Here is a 13,149-nt window from a genome sequence, read left to right on the forward strand (position 1 = left end):
TATTCTGCGATTGTGAAGTAATAGTTGCATGGTACAAAAGTTTACTTACTAATATTTCAACTGAAAATTTCTACCAACCTATAAACAAACCTTATGCAGAGGTATGTTTTCTACTTCTACTGAGGCTGGAGTCGCTGCATGGTCTTTCTATGGTTATCGTTAATCACCCTCTACTCAGATTGTACGGATATAAACCAACAAATTTTATCTCACGCTGAATCCGTCCTGGGATTCTGATAAAATAACCTTTCTCACCCGGATTTCGGCAATAATTGATCGGCCATGCATTCTCAGCGCGATGTGCGTAGTGGTAATGCTTTGGTAGACTTCGAGCTACTTGAACTTAAAATTAATCGGCCCAGTAAATATGACTATACTATCAAATGAAGCATTTTGTTATTCTAAGCATATTTTGTTCGTACAGCTCCTCTCGAAGTCACGGTATCACAGATCAATCACTCGGTAGCAACGTCGAGTCCATTTGATTGCCATTACGTTGAGAATTACCCGAAGGCTACCGACCTGAGATTCAAAATTAATGGATTTGTAAGTATGACTTATGATTTTAAGTCTTCTGTTACACTTCATCTTATTATGCAATCATCCCGAATTCACCTCAGCAATAGACAATACGGGAAAGTGAATTGTATTGGGTCTTGTTTTATTGCTTTGTGTGAGTAGTAAATCAACTGAGAATGTGGTAGAGATCTTTGCTCGCATTGAATTTAGCACTGCACCCATCAGTTATTAACTTTAACATGAATGTATTCCAAACAAAGCAACCCATACTATGTAACGTTCATGTGAGGTTGTGGGTCATGAAACTAAACAATATCATCCTTGATGATTGATACGATGAAGAAAGATACTGACGATTTACTTTTGTAGCTCTCAGATGCAAGTATATTTAGTTAGTACGCCCGTAAGCGCAATTAATTTTGAATAGGCTTTTCGAAGTACAGAACTTCAATATTGCAGCAAACAATACGTTCATGGTCGTATCGCTGGCCGCCATTTCACAGCATTACTTTCTTACTTCTGGAAATAAACTTCTGTCTGTCTGTCTGTCTTCATGTTGCCAAATTTATTCCACTCGAAACTTTTCGACTGGCTCTCTTCGGGAGCGAACGCCAATAAATGAGGTTAACCAGGTTCGAAATATAGAAATAATTTTGTCGTCCAGAAGGAACGTCTCGACACGCTAGGAATCTTCCATTACTGTTGTTTTGTCATTCGGCTGTTTTACAGCTGATTTTGTGTGTGTTGTACCGTAACCGTGCGTTGTATACTACCGTTGGCGACTCTGTGTACTTGTCATTATTACATCACAACGACAAAATTCTTTCCATATTTCGAACTTGGTTAACCTCATTTACCGGCGTTGGCTCCTGGAGAGAGCCAGTCGAAAAGCTTCTAGTGGTATAAATTTGGCAACATGAACGTATTGTTTGCTGCAATAAATTTTACATGAATTATAATAATCCACTGCATTCGTGGAAACCTGATGTAAACACCTTCGGTAGCCTATATATTTCGCCTCCATACAGCTTCCTGACCGTTTCCGCACCCTTCAAAATTGAAATCGCCCCCCTTGGAGTGTTGGAGCTTAAGTTAAGAACCACTGGCATAGACCATAGATCATAGCACGTGCACCGCCTTTCACGAAAAGGTCAACCTCAATTCATACCTTGAATATTGAATCAGAACTGGCAACGGCTATGAATTCTGTCATTGGCAAACATTTAATGAATAGCTATATTCTCGCGTCGTCGGGAGTTCATCCTTTCATTTCTGCGCCTTCGAGCAGTTACACAACTAATTTTCAGCATTTCCAAATTATATTTGAACTTGAGTTCGCGAAAACTTGGAAACTTGAATCGCTTCAATTCGTATAAAATCAGTGTTCCTTTTCGTAAGCACGAGGATGGCAAATGTATGTAGGCCTACGGCAAGCTTGGCTCGTTCCTCACAATGCAATTCTCCTGGAGCATTTTCAGGAGAACCAGAAATTAGATTAAAATTTTTATTTTATTATTTTTTATTATTATTATTTATTTTATTTTTTATTCAAGGACATTCCGGAAGATTACAAATTGGTATCTTTGGACCACGGAAAAAATCTATCCTGTGAGGTCATATCGAAGTACACTTTGGCAACAGCGAAGAAAGCAGAATCCATCCCCGCCGAAATAACAGTATACTGTAAGTTTGTCTGCCCAGGGAATAATTTCACTCAAATCCTCATCCTATGCTCTTTTCCAGTCCCTCCAGAACAAGCGTCTTTATCAGATAACTCGATCATCATGGAGTTGGATGAATCTGTCGATTTGAATTTCAGTTATGTATCCAACCCCCGCAATGGACCGACCACTGTCAAAATTATGAAATCGGGTTCTGGGAATGGTATGTCATTTCAAACATGATCAATAATATCTAAAAGACTAATCAGAATTGTAGTTGCAGCTAATATGTTCAGCGATATATGGAAGGAAGTGGATATCATACGTCACAAGCACCTCATCAAAGTAACTATGGTGAGTGTCTACAGCAGGGGTGTCAAACTCAAATTGCGTCGCGGGCCAGATTCAAGTCTTCAAATGGCCCGCGGACCGGATCAGTCAACTGATTCCCAAATCGTACCCGTGTCCTTGCTTTTTACTTGAATACTATATTATCAAGCATATATAGATAACACACGGATCATTGGGTTTCTATTCTAGCAAGTTGCAACACCTTTAGTCACGAACAATGGAATTGGAAAATACGATGATTGTCCGCTGAATACAGCTGAGAGCCGAAAAAACAGTGGCGCTAACGACGATATAAGATGGCATATTTCCATGCTCCCTGTGCTGTAGTCGTAATCTGGCGTTAGCCCAGCGTATGCGCTCTGAGGAATACAATATATTTAACTGTAAACGCGGACGCATGTATTAGGATTATTATTATTATTAAATCGCAAGTCGGCTTTCTCTTCCCAAGTCCGGGGACCTATTGGCTGGGAAGTGACACAGCAGTATGATCATACAAATTTGAATGATATATTTGTGTAACTATAATATTTTCCATGTAAAATGCATATAACCGTTTCGCATTAACGTTTTCACTTTTGTGCATAGCTAGTTTCGGTCCATTTTTTCTTAAAACTCTGAACCCAGTGTGCACATTTTGTATTGTCGAATTAGAAAGAGTGAAACCACAACGCTGTAGTTTGACGATTATAATGTGGCCTATTGACATGCTCGGCATTTATAGTCTTGAGGGAATATTTAGTGAAAGTATTTCCTGCAAAAATTCCTAACATTCACTACAAATGTGCTGGATAATATAAGAATTTTTCGATCTAATCAGAATTGCTTCGCGGGCCGCATGAAATCGTCTGGCGGGCCGGATGCGGCCCACGGGCCGTATGTTTGACACCCCTGGTCTACAGGGTCGTATCCAGCTATAAAAAAGGGGGGTGTTTTTAAATGGAGAGGATGTTCCTAGTTCTAATCGATCGATCAGGTTAAATGTATGCATAAATGCAGATATTACAGATATCACATAATTTTCCTCGTGTTTGTGACTTCTTCATTCGCATATACAAAACTGAATTGTGCATTATTGTGCAATTTAAATACAACACCACAACAACGCGTAAGCTAACAGCAGTAAGAGAGACGACGAGGTATCTTGATCAAAGCGAGGTTGCTATCACGAGAGAGCGCGCAGATCATATTACAGCACAGCGGGAGATCATTTCATTTTGCGTTCAAATACGAACAGTGAAGATTAGGGCTCTTCAAAAATGACTTTTTTTCTCAAATTGTACTGGCTACTTGATAAAATTGTTAGGTTACCTAATTTAAGCCTACACACAAAATTTGGTTCAATTCCAGCCAGTAACCGCTTTGCTACAGGAGAAGAAAGTTTCTATTTATTATATATAAATCAATGATAAAAAATTTGAAAATTTTCTGTTTACACCGTGAAGGTGTAAGGCCGTCTGTAGAAACGATCATCACCAGATTTAGTTCAATTCCAACCAGTGGAAGCGGAGTTATTGCCGTCGAAAAATTTGGATTTGAATAAAATAGTATTTTACGGTGACCGATTCTTTGTTTGTTTATTATAGTCGTGCTCACCGTAAATACTATTTTATTCAAATCCAAATTTTTCGACGGCAATAACTTCGCTTCCACTGGTTGGAATTGAACCAAATTTGGTGAGGATCGTTTCTATAGACAGCCTAACACTTTCATGGGGTGAACAGAAAATTTTCAAATTTTTTGTCATTTATTTTTATATAATAACTAGAAACTTTCTTCTCCTGTAGCAAAGCGGTTACTGGCTGGAATTGAATCAAATTTTGTGTGTAGGCTTAAATTAGGTAACCTAACAATTTTATCAAGTAGCCAGTACGATTTGAGAAAAAAAGTCATTTTTGAAGAGCCCTAGTGAAGATACGCAAACGAATTAATAGTCTGTTACCGTTTGCATCAATTGTTCAGCCTGTTTTTGCACATCATCTGGATTAATTTTGTTTAAATCAATACCATATCTACTGTCTGCCAAGATGGTGTAGCATTTTTGGTGTGTGGAGACGGTAAAGATCAATTAATGCTCGAACTTGTGCAATTGTATTACGCGTATAACAGTGGCCCGGCTCAGGCTCGTAATCAAAATGCATTCCCAAATGCGTTTGCGGTGCATAAGTGACAATTGCGAATTGTCCGGGCCAAGACTATAACTTCTCGTCATTACAACATTACATCAAACATTGATAGCACTATCACGCGCCGCCAGTCACGGAGAGGCCTAATTTTCCTAGCCTCCGATGTTTTTACGACTGGCCGGACGGGGCCAAGCGCGTTAAAACATGACAATAAGCATATGCGCCAGACGCCTGAGACATGAAAAGCCTGAAAATCTGGAAACCTACACAACAACCGAACTAAATCATCGCAAATTGGATCAATACATGACAGATGCCACATCGGATATTTGATTAGTACAATCTGTTTTGGTACAGGGATCTGCTATCTCTACTGATACAAGCCTAGGTCGCGTGCTTATTCGACCGGGCAATGGTGAGAGATCTTCAGCAGCAATGTAACATGACACACTAATTACTGCCGCTGTCACAGACGAGAGAGGAATAGAGAAAAAGGGGTATCGTCGCATCTGTTGTTCTGTGAAAACGCTCATTGGGCATATAATCACGGATGAGCATTGAGTAATTATACTAAGATAATAACAGAGAGCTAGACTTTGGATTCAAGAGAAGGGAGAGTTGAGCTTGGGAACGACCGGGAGGAAGTTAGCCATCGAATTCTAGCCATCAAAAATAAATATCAAAACTACTGTGTAGAATACCGCAGGTATCAAAAGTACCACCAGGATCAAGTTTCTGGCCATGCCGCGGGGCAGCCATCGGCCACATAACGATGTTTCGACGTAGGTCACGGCGGTGAAATACTAATTGAATTGCCTTCAAATCAATAAAGCGTGCAAATACCCGACTGATTTTATCGCATCACGTCATTTGTGAAACAACTAATAAAGAATATAAGCTCGACTAGCACCTCAACGCTGTTAACTCAACAGAGCTATCTCGCGAATGACTATCTCTATCATGAAATTTTCACAGCTGCTAGGTCTGTCCGCTCTGCTGCAAACGAAATTTCGCAAAATGTAGTTTTAGCACACAAAATATGGATTTGACAAAACAAATATTGCTCCAACACGCTAAACGCCGTATCTCAAATGTCTCTAAACTATATGACACGCTCAACTAAACAGTCACTAAACTTAAAATCGAAAAAGCCATTCCTTAACACAGGTATAGTTTGGAAAATTTCGAATATTTTTCGAGAATAAATTTGAATTTTTTTGACTGTGCAGTCGAGTGTATCGGGTCCGTTGGACACCTTGCGCCACTTGGATATCTTGAAAATTGGTGTGCTGCTAGGCGTAACTGTAACCTATAGATATTTGAAAGCCATTCCTTGACACGGTATATTTTGAAAAATTTCGAATATTTCTCGTGAATAAATATGAATTTCAGTGACTGTTTATTCCAGCGTATTGGGTCCGTTGGACACCTTGCGCCACTTGAATATCGCTGAAACTTGGTGTGCTGTTAGGCGTAACAGTAAGCTATACGTATTTAAAAGCCATTCCCTGACACAGGTTATAGTTTGAAAAATTTCGAATATTTCTCGTGAATAAATTTAAATTTCAGTGACTGTTTAGTCCAGCGTATCGGGTCCGTTGGCCACCGTGCGCCAACTGGATATCTCTGAAAATTGGTGTGCTGTTAGGCATAACAGTAAGCTATACGTATCTGAAAGCCATTCCTTGACACAGCGTATAGTTTGAAAAATTTCGAATATTTTTCGAGAATAAATTTGAATTTTTATGACTGTGCAGTCGAGCGTATCGAGATCGTTGGACACCTTGCGCCACTTGGATGTCGCTGAAAATTGGTGTGATGCTAGGCTTAACTACCTGTATGGAATCGGTGTCCTGTGCTCACACTATATTTCATTTTTTCATAATTTTTTAATAAATTAAATTAAGTTGGAGAATCATCGCTGCTCATCTGATATATCAGGCAAAACGTACCGAGATTCCAGTAGGGCTTAACTATAGGCTATACGTATTTGAAAACCATTCCTTGACACAGGTTATAGTTTCGAATATTTCTCGTGAATAAATGTAAATTTCACTTACTGTTTAGTCCAGCGTATCGGGTCCGTTGGACACCTTGCGCCACTTGGATGTCGCTGAAAATTGGTGTGATGCTAGGCTTAACTACTTGTATGGAATCGGTGTCCTGTGCTCACACTATATTTCATTTTTTCATAATTTTTTAATAAATTTAATTAAGTTGGAGAATCATCGCTGCTCACCTGATATATCAGGCAAAACGTACCGAGATTCCAGTGGGGCTTAACTATAGGCTATACGTATATGAAAACCATTCCTTGACACAGGTTATATTTTGAAAATTTTCGAATATTTATCGTGAATAAATTTAAATTTCAGGGACTGTTTGGTTGAACGTATCGGGTCAGTTGGACACCTTGCGCCACTTGGATGTCGCTGAAAATTGGTGTGATGCTGGGCTTAAATATAGGCTATACGTATTCGAAAGCCATTCCTTGACACAGGTTATAGTTTGGCAAATTTTGAATATTTTTCGTGATAAATTTGAATGCGCCACTTGGAGATAGTTGGCAATTTGTGTGGTGTCAGATCTGGCTGCAAACTATACATCTGTGAACGCCATTCATCGCCACAGTCTCTAGTTTGGAAAAGTTGGATTCGATTTTAAGTTTAGTGATTGCGCGCTACTCGAACCAAGTCATATGACTCGAGACGCAGACGGCCAAGACCGACATTTCATTGTAATTTCGAAGAATAGTAAAGTAACCACACTATTGGGATTTGGTCTATTGCTACTAGCACTTGAAAATGCGACCAGAAAATGCTAAAAGTGAAGAAAATTAGTATATTATAGAAGCAAACTGTTCGATATCACCAAACAGAGTTATTAAAGTGGGTTTAACAAGATATTAACAAGAAACTGAGCAGTCAACACATCATTAACAAGAAACTGAGCAGTCAACTCGATGACTTGGACTCGACTCGAGTCATAATACTGTGACTCGGACTCGACACTCTTTTTGCTGACTTGACTCAGTGGTGAATTAAATGACTCCACTTGACTCGAGTCAAAACTATAAAAGTAAGATGGACTTGTGATTCAGTGCCTTGTGACTTGGTTACAACCCTGATTTAATGTCCTGATTTTTCGGTCAATATTGAAAGCAACCCTGACTATAATGGAGGGTAGCAAACAACTGCTGCATTTTTTTCCAAAGAAACCTGGCAATCGAAAATCAAGTTAGTTGTTTTTAACATGACTTCGCCTTGCAAAAACTTCAGTAGAGCCACACTATATGACAAATATAAATTTCTTATGAAGAATTACCGGGCCGCAAGGTCAAAAAGATTTGGAACCACTGATTTAGAGAATTTGAACAATATGTCATTTGATTTGATATTTTAAAAATGCATTATATCTTTGCAGAATTCAGCTGATGGGTATGGCGTTTACAATGTATGTGGATACAGTGCGGACCCCACCGGGGGAATTTGCTCAACTCTAGTTATCAGCAATGCCTCCATTGCTTCCAAATTTGCTGATTCTCAAGAAACATTTCCGAACTCCATAGTGCAATCTGGAGTTACAGAACCAGAAGTGGGACCTATTGGGATAGTGGTGGGTGCAGCAGTCGGGGGAGTGGTCGCATTGACCGGCATCGCGCTGCTGATTTGGTGTTGCCTAAAGAAGCCAGAACATCCAGAAGAACCAATTTATGCCATTCCGAACAAAAGTGATTATGCAAACAATGAATTTCCTTCATTTTCGTCAGCTTACGTTATCATTTAGACAAGCTTGGGATTTTGAAAAGAAACGTTATCTATGGAGCTTCACCAGTGGACCCTGAGAGTCATGAAGTTTATGCTTTGGTAGAAAGTGAGTAAACTGTGAGCCTCGCTGTATAAGTTTATTTCTATGCTGTAGTAAAATTTTTCAGGGCGATCTGGCAGTTCTTCTTCTAATCCGGGGGAAGATAACCGTCGTAAGTTTGTTATGATACTCAGAAAACAATTCATCGTGATATACATGACTATTTTTATTAGTTGCTGTCTCGAAATGTTTATCACTGTCCAGTTTATGAATCCCAATCAACATCGCATGTCCATGTTAAAGGGAGGCTTGCATTTTAACAGAGCGCCCAAGGAAGAACCTTCATGCAGAATTTGTAACCAAGTCCATAAAGTTCCGAGTCACAACCCAATCTTACTTCTATAGTTTTGAGCCGTGTCAATTTCAACTCGCCACCGAGTCGTAGTGCTGCCACTCAAGTCCAAGTCTTTATCTGTTTGAATGAACCTGTTTAGTGTTACCAAGGTAGAGATCGTTGTAACTCCAGAAGTATAAATATTGACGTAAATTCTTACTCCAGTTAAAGAAAAATTTGCAAGTAAAAACTTGAGTGTTTTATAATTGTATAGCCTTACCTACATAAACGGAAACGATAGAAGTGGAAGTAGTCAAATGATGTAACCACTTGAGGGAGTGGCGCAAGTGGCCAAATCTACTTGAGTAGGCCTACTTCGACAAAGCAGAAGTACCGACTTTACAGACTATCTCTGGTTAAATGTGAGACAAATCAGTATATTTTTATGTGAGGGATTCTTTTCACTGAAGTAAAGTTGTAAAATATCAGTTGAACGGGGCCTAGGATATTCGTATCGAACTCGCGACTGAACAGTTTGACTCGTACTTCACTCGATGGTGAATTGAAGATCGCTCGACTTCACTCGAGTCAAAACTATGAAAGTAAGATTGAGCTGTGTCTCGGGGCCTTGTTTTGTTGACTTGAGTACAATCCCGCGCCAAAGAATTCTTTGTCCTGGGCATGCTTGCGTTGGGTGCGATGTCTCTTTCGTGTGTTTTTGGCTTTTAGAAGGCCCTGTGATCGAGTTGCTGCTGGCAGTGCTCAAGTAGTATCATCGGCACATTAGTGCACTGTGAATCTTGCGGATAAGACCAATAATATGACTTGTAGAATGCATTTTCGTATGAATATGAATACGAATCATGAGTTATTGTGATAATAAAAATTTCGCACGCCTATGATAAGAGTATGAGTTCTACCGATATCATATTTCATGCTATAAGTTATTGCAAGCTTTTACTCGTTTCTGGTTGCTGCCCTGAACTTCAGGTGGCAGGTTTTCGAACTTGTTGAAAATATACAACTCTACAGTATTCATTGGCGCCGAGTAAGCACGAATCTGACGTATATCCCAGCTAGAACTATTTTTGCGCGATTGACTGAACTTTGATGATAAGTTTCTGACTCTTGTCACGCAAAATGCAGAAGAAAGAAATGCATTTTCGCGTACTAAGTAGGCATGGTATGGTATGGAAGCATTGTATAGTACGGAACGGAATTTCGGTATGGAATGTTTTTTCTGTACTTCCATACTTTGGCAGTTCTGCCAGAACCATGATAATGATCCAATTTCGATTTGTCAAATCGATTGCATCTCAGAAAATCGTTGACTGATAGGTCTATGATCAATGTTCATATTTCAAATTGCGACTCATACACAGACTGTCGGCATCTATTTGAAGACAAAACTCGCATAAAAAGAAAAATCATGCTTATAATTATTCAAAACTGATGATATTCGACCGCTGTCACATTACAGCTAACATCTTGCATCATAAGCTTATCATAACTTCCACTCCGTAACCTATCAAAAAGAGTTTTTAAATATTATAGACTCTGTGCATAGGCGCCGACAGCCGCAGCCACCTCGTCACCTTATTTACGAGGTGGCGGCCACCTCGTACAAAATGCTCGAATGCCCAAGTGATTGTGACCAGTAATTAGTAATCAGGCGAATTGATGCGACTTCGTTAGAGATGTCTTCGTTTTCGATACGCGCGTGTGCCGGGCGGGTAGCCACGGGGTTTCGGGGTTCGAATCCCCCTGTTTGAAGCACGAAACCCCGTCATTTTGAAATGACCATTTTAACTCTAATATTCAGTTGCAATTCATTGATTGTGTTATCAGCGTTCCGCGCAGCCGGGTTGCGAGAAGCAAGTTGTCAATTAGCGCGAAGAGTCTAATGATTTCCCGCTGAGATGGTCGCGAAATTAGATCAGTCATTCCCGTGCGCGTGGCAAACGTCGCCACTCGCCAGCCCGATTTATCGCATCTTGAACAAGCCCGATTCCGCTGGCTTGAACACTGAACTTGAACAGTAGGGCTCTTCAAAAATGACCTTTTTTCTCTAATCGAATTCGCTTCTTGATAAAATTGTTAGGTTACATAATTTAAGCCTACACACCAAATTTGGTTCAATTCCAACCAGTAGCCGCATTGCTACAGGAGAAGAAAGTTTCTATTTATCATATAAAAATATATAACAAAAAATTTGAAAATTTCCTGCTCACACCATGAAAGTGTTAGGTTGTCTATAGAAACGATGTTCACAAAATTTGGTTTAATTCCAACCAGTGGAAGCGGAGTTATTGCCGTCGAAAAATTTTGGATTTGAATAAAATAGTATTTACGGTGACCGATTCTTTGTATATTTATTATAGTTGGGCTCACCGTAAATACTATAACTCCGCTTCCACTGGTTGGAATTGAACCAAATTTGGTGAACATCGTTCCTATAGACAACGTGACACATTCATGGGGCGAACAGAAAATTTTCAATTTTTTTAATATTTATTTTTATATAATAAATCGAAACTTTCTTCTCCTGTAGCAATGCGGCTACTGGTTGGAATTGAACCAAATTGGGTGTGTAGGCTTAAATGAGGTAACCTAACAATTTTATCAAGTAGCCAGCAGGATTTGAGAAAAAAAAGTCATTTTTGAAGAGCCCTACTGAACAGTCGCATCTCCATTGGCGGCTTCAGCTTGGTGTGCGCGATATCATTGCTGGCCTACACGATAGCATCTCTACTAGGCCTGGTGCGAAAGATATCATTGTTGGCCTAACTATCGCGTCTCGGGCTCCTATCTCTCGCTGGTTTGGACTTCGGAGACAATCGCGGTCGATTTTACGCTGATTAGTGATTGTGTTATGCCGTATTAATTAAAGAGCGACATCGCGAAAGTGAATAACATCGAATCTCTGCATAATTGATTTCCGCTAATACTTGAACATAACGATCAGAAGATGTGTATATGGGCATCATTGCTTGAGTTCTAAAAGACGACAAAGGTCTGAACCAGCTGAAATCGGTGGTATCAGGTTCGGACATTTTGATTTGCGAAAACTGTCGCCAACGCTGCGTAATTGTTCACCAGAGATCAGGGACTCGCTAATTGACAGCACTTTCGGACTCTTTGGCAAGCTTATCATACGCCTAAAATCGTCAACAAGACGAGATTATATGATCGTCATTTACACATGTACTTAACCCGAATTGAATTGATGCGATATAAGTAAATTTGAAAAATCCATATCCCCTAATTTCCCGACTGGCTACGCGCCTAGCGTGTGCTGAGAAGCACCATCATAGATCTCAGCTCCCGACCACGTGCCCAAATAGACGTTCTGCTTTTCTAAAATCTAAATTCTGTTTACATATTCGTTTACAAAACCATTCCAGCTAGCTAGCTTGCTTTGTGATAGTCTTGGTAATCGTAGCGCAAAATTGGAGGGTGTGTTGGTGTGTGCCTGCAAATTGGAATTCATTTCTGCGCATATTCGTTTCTCTAACTAGGCTTTGTCAGTGACATTAATCGGGAAATGCAGCAATACAGCTTAAACACTGATATAATGAGATAAGAATTGTCGCGACGGAAGCTACTCAATACGGTGTCAGACTCAAAACCCATTCGTGGCGATAACTGTACTGATTAGAATACACGCTTTCTGGTTTGCCATCATCCATATTTCTTGTTGTCTGCTTGATACATTTGTACTCTGAAATTGTATCACAATGTCATTTTTAAGTGTTCTTTTCGTTATTACCGTGGAGTATGCCATGCCATTGTCAAATATTGATGCATCGAATCGAATTTTAAACTATTGTGCATTTGGTAGACAGTTGATTTCTATTGATGAGATCGCGGCATGCGCCCGGAACTGGAAATAATTCTAGCCCATGGGTGGCCAACCTGAGGCCGTCAACACGTAATTCAATTAGTATGCGTTGGCGGCTGTCGATTTTGATGTGTATAATAAGCCGATATGAAAACACATATTAGTCCGGAATTCACTGGTAATGGGCAAGGACAGTCTATGCCCATGTAATGCTCGAGTAATCGAAATGCGGCCGTGAATATAGCAAAAAGGTTGGCCACCCCTGTTCTAGCCCATAGTCGTTGCATTAAATAGGAATAGGGCGTTATATACTTGATAAAATTGTTAGGTTACCTAATTTAAGCCTATACACCAATTTTGGTTCAATTCCAACCAGTAGCCGCATTGCTACAGGCAGGGCATGGTATGGTATGGTATGGAACGAAATTTCGGTCTGGAATATGGAAAAGTGCAAGTATGGTATAGTATGGAAATTTTGCAAGTATGGATGGAACGTGTTTTCCATACTTC

General features: G+C 39.8%; 2 protein-coding genes across 4 annotated transcripts in view; one reads left to right on the forward strand and one right to left on the reverse strand.

Moving 5' to 3' along the window:
- Positions 1 to 13,149, reverse strand: part of LOC145439804 (uncharacterized) — a 291,614-nt gene that overhangs the window by 162,294 nt on the left and 116,171 nt on the right. The gene's annotated exons all lie outside the window — the stretch shown is intronic.
- The window catches only part of LOC145439799 (uncharacterized), a 57,463-nt gene that overhangs the window by 36,304 nt on the left and 8,010 nt on the right, over positions 1 to 13,149 (forward strand). For 2 of the 3 annotated variants that reach the window (XM_080317431.1, XM_080317433.1), the window contains exons 6-12: positions 425 to 546; positions 2,073 to 2,202; positions 2,263 to 2,403; positions 2,458 to 2,534; positions 8,081 to 8,387; positions 8,444 to 8,530; positions 8,592 to 8,636. In XM_080317431.1, coding sequence (XP_080173557.1) covers positions 425 to 546; positions 2,073 to 2,202; positions 2,263 to 2,403; positions 2,458 to 2,534; positions 8,081 to 8,387; positions 8,444 to 8,530; positions 8,592 to 8,636 — 909 coding nt within the window. Of the gene's footprint in view, positions 1 to 424; positions 547 to 2,072; positions 2,203 to 2,262; positions 2,404 to 2,457; positions 2,535 to 8,080; positions 8,388 to 8,443; positions 8,531 to 8,591; positions 9,833 to 13,149 lie in introns of those variants that run through there. The other variant, XM_080317430.1, reaches the window with a different exon arrangement.

This window comes from Botryllus schlosseri, chromosome 5 (assembly GCF_051294905.1).
Source record: "Botryllus schlosseri isolate E-star chromosome 5, Bs_hap1, whole genome shotgun sequence".
NCBI classification, from domain to species: Eukaryota; Metazoa; Chordata; class Ascidiacea; order Stolidobranchia; family Styelidae; genus Botryllus; species Botryllus schlosseri.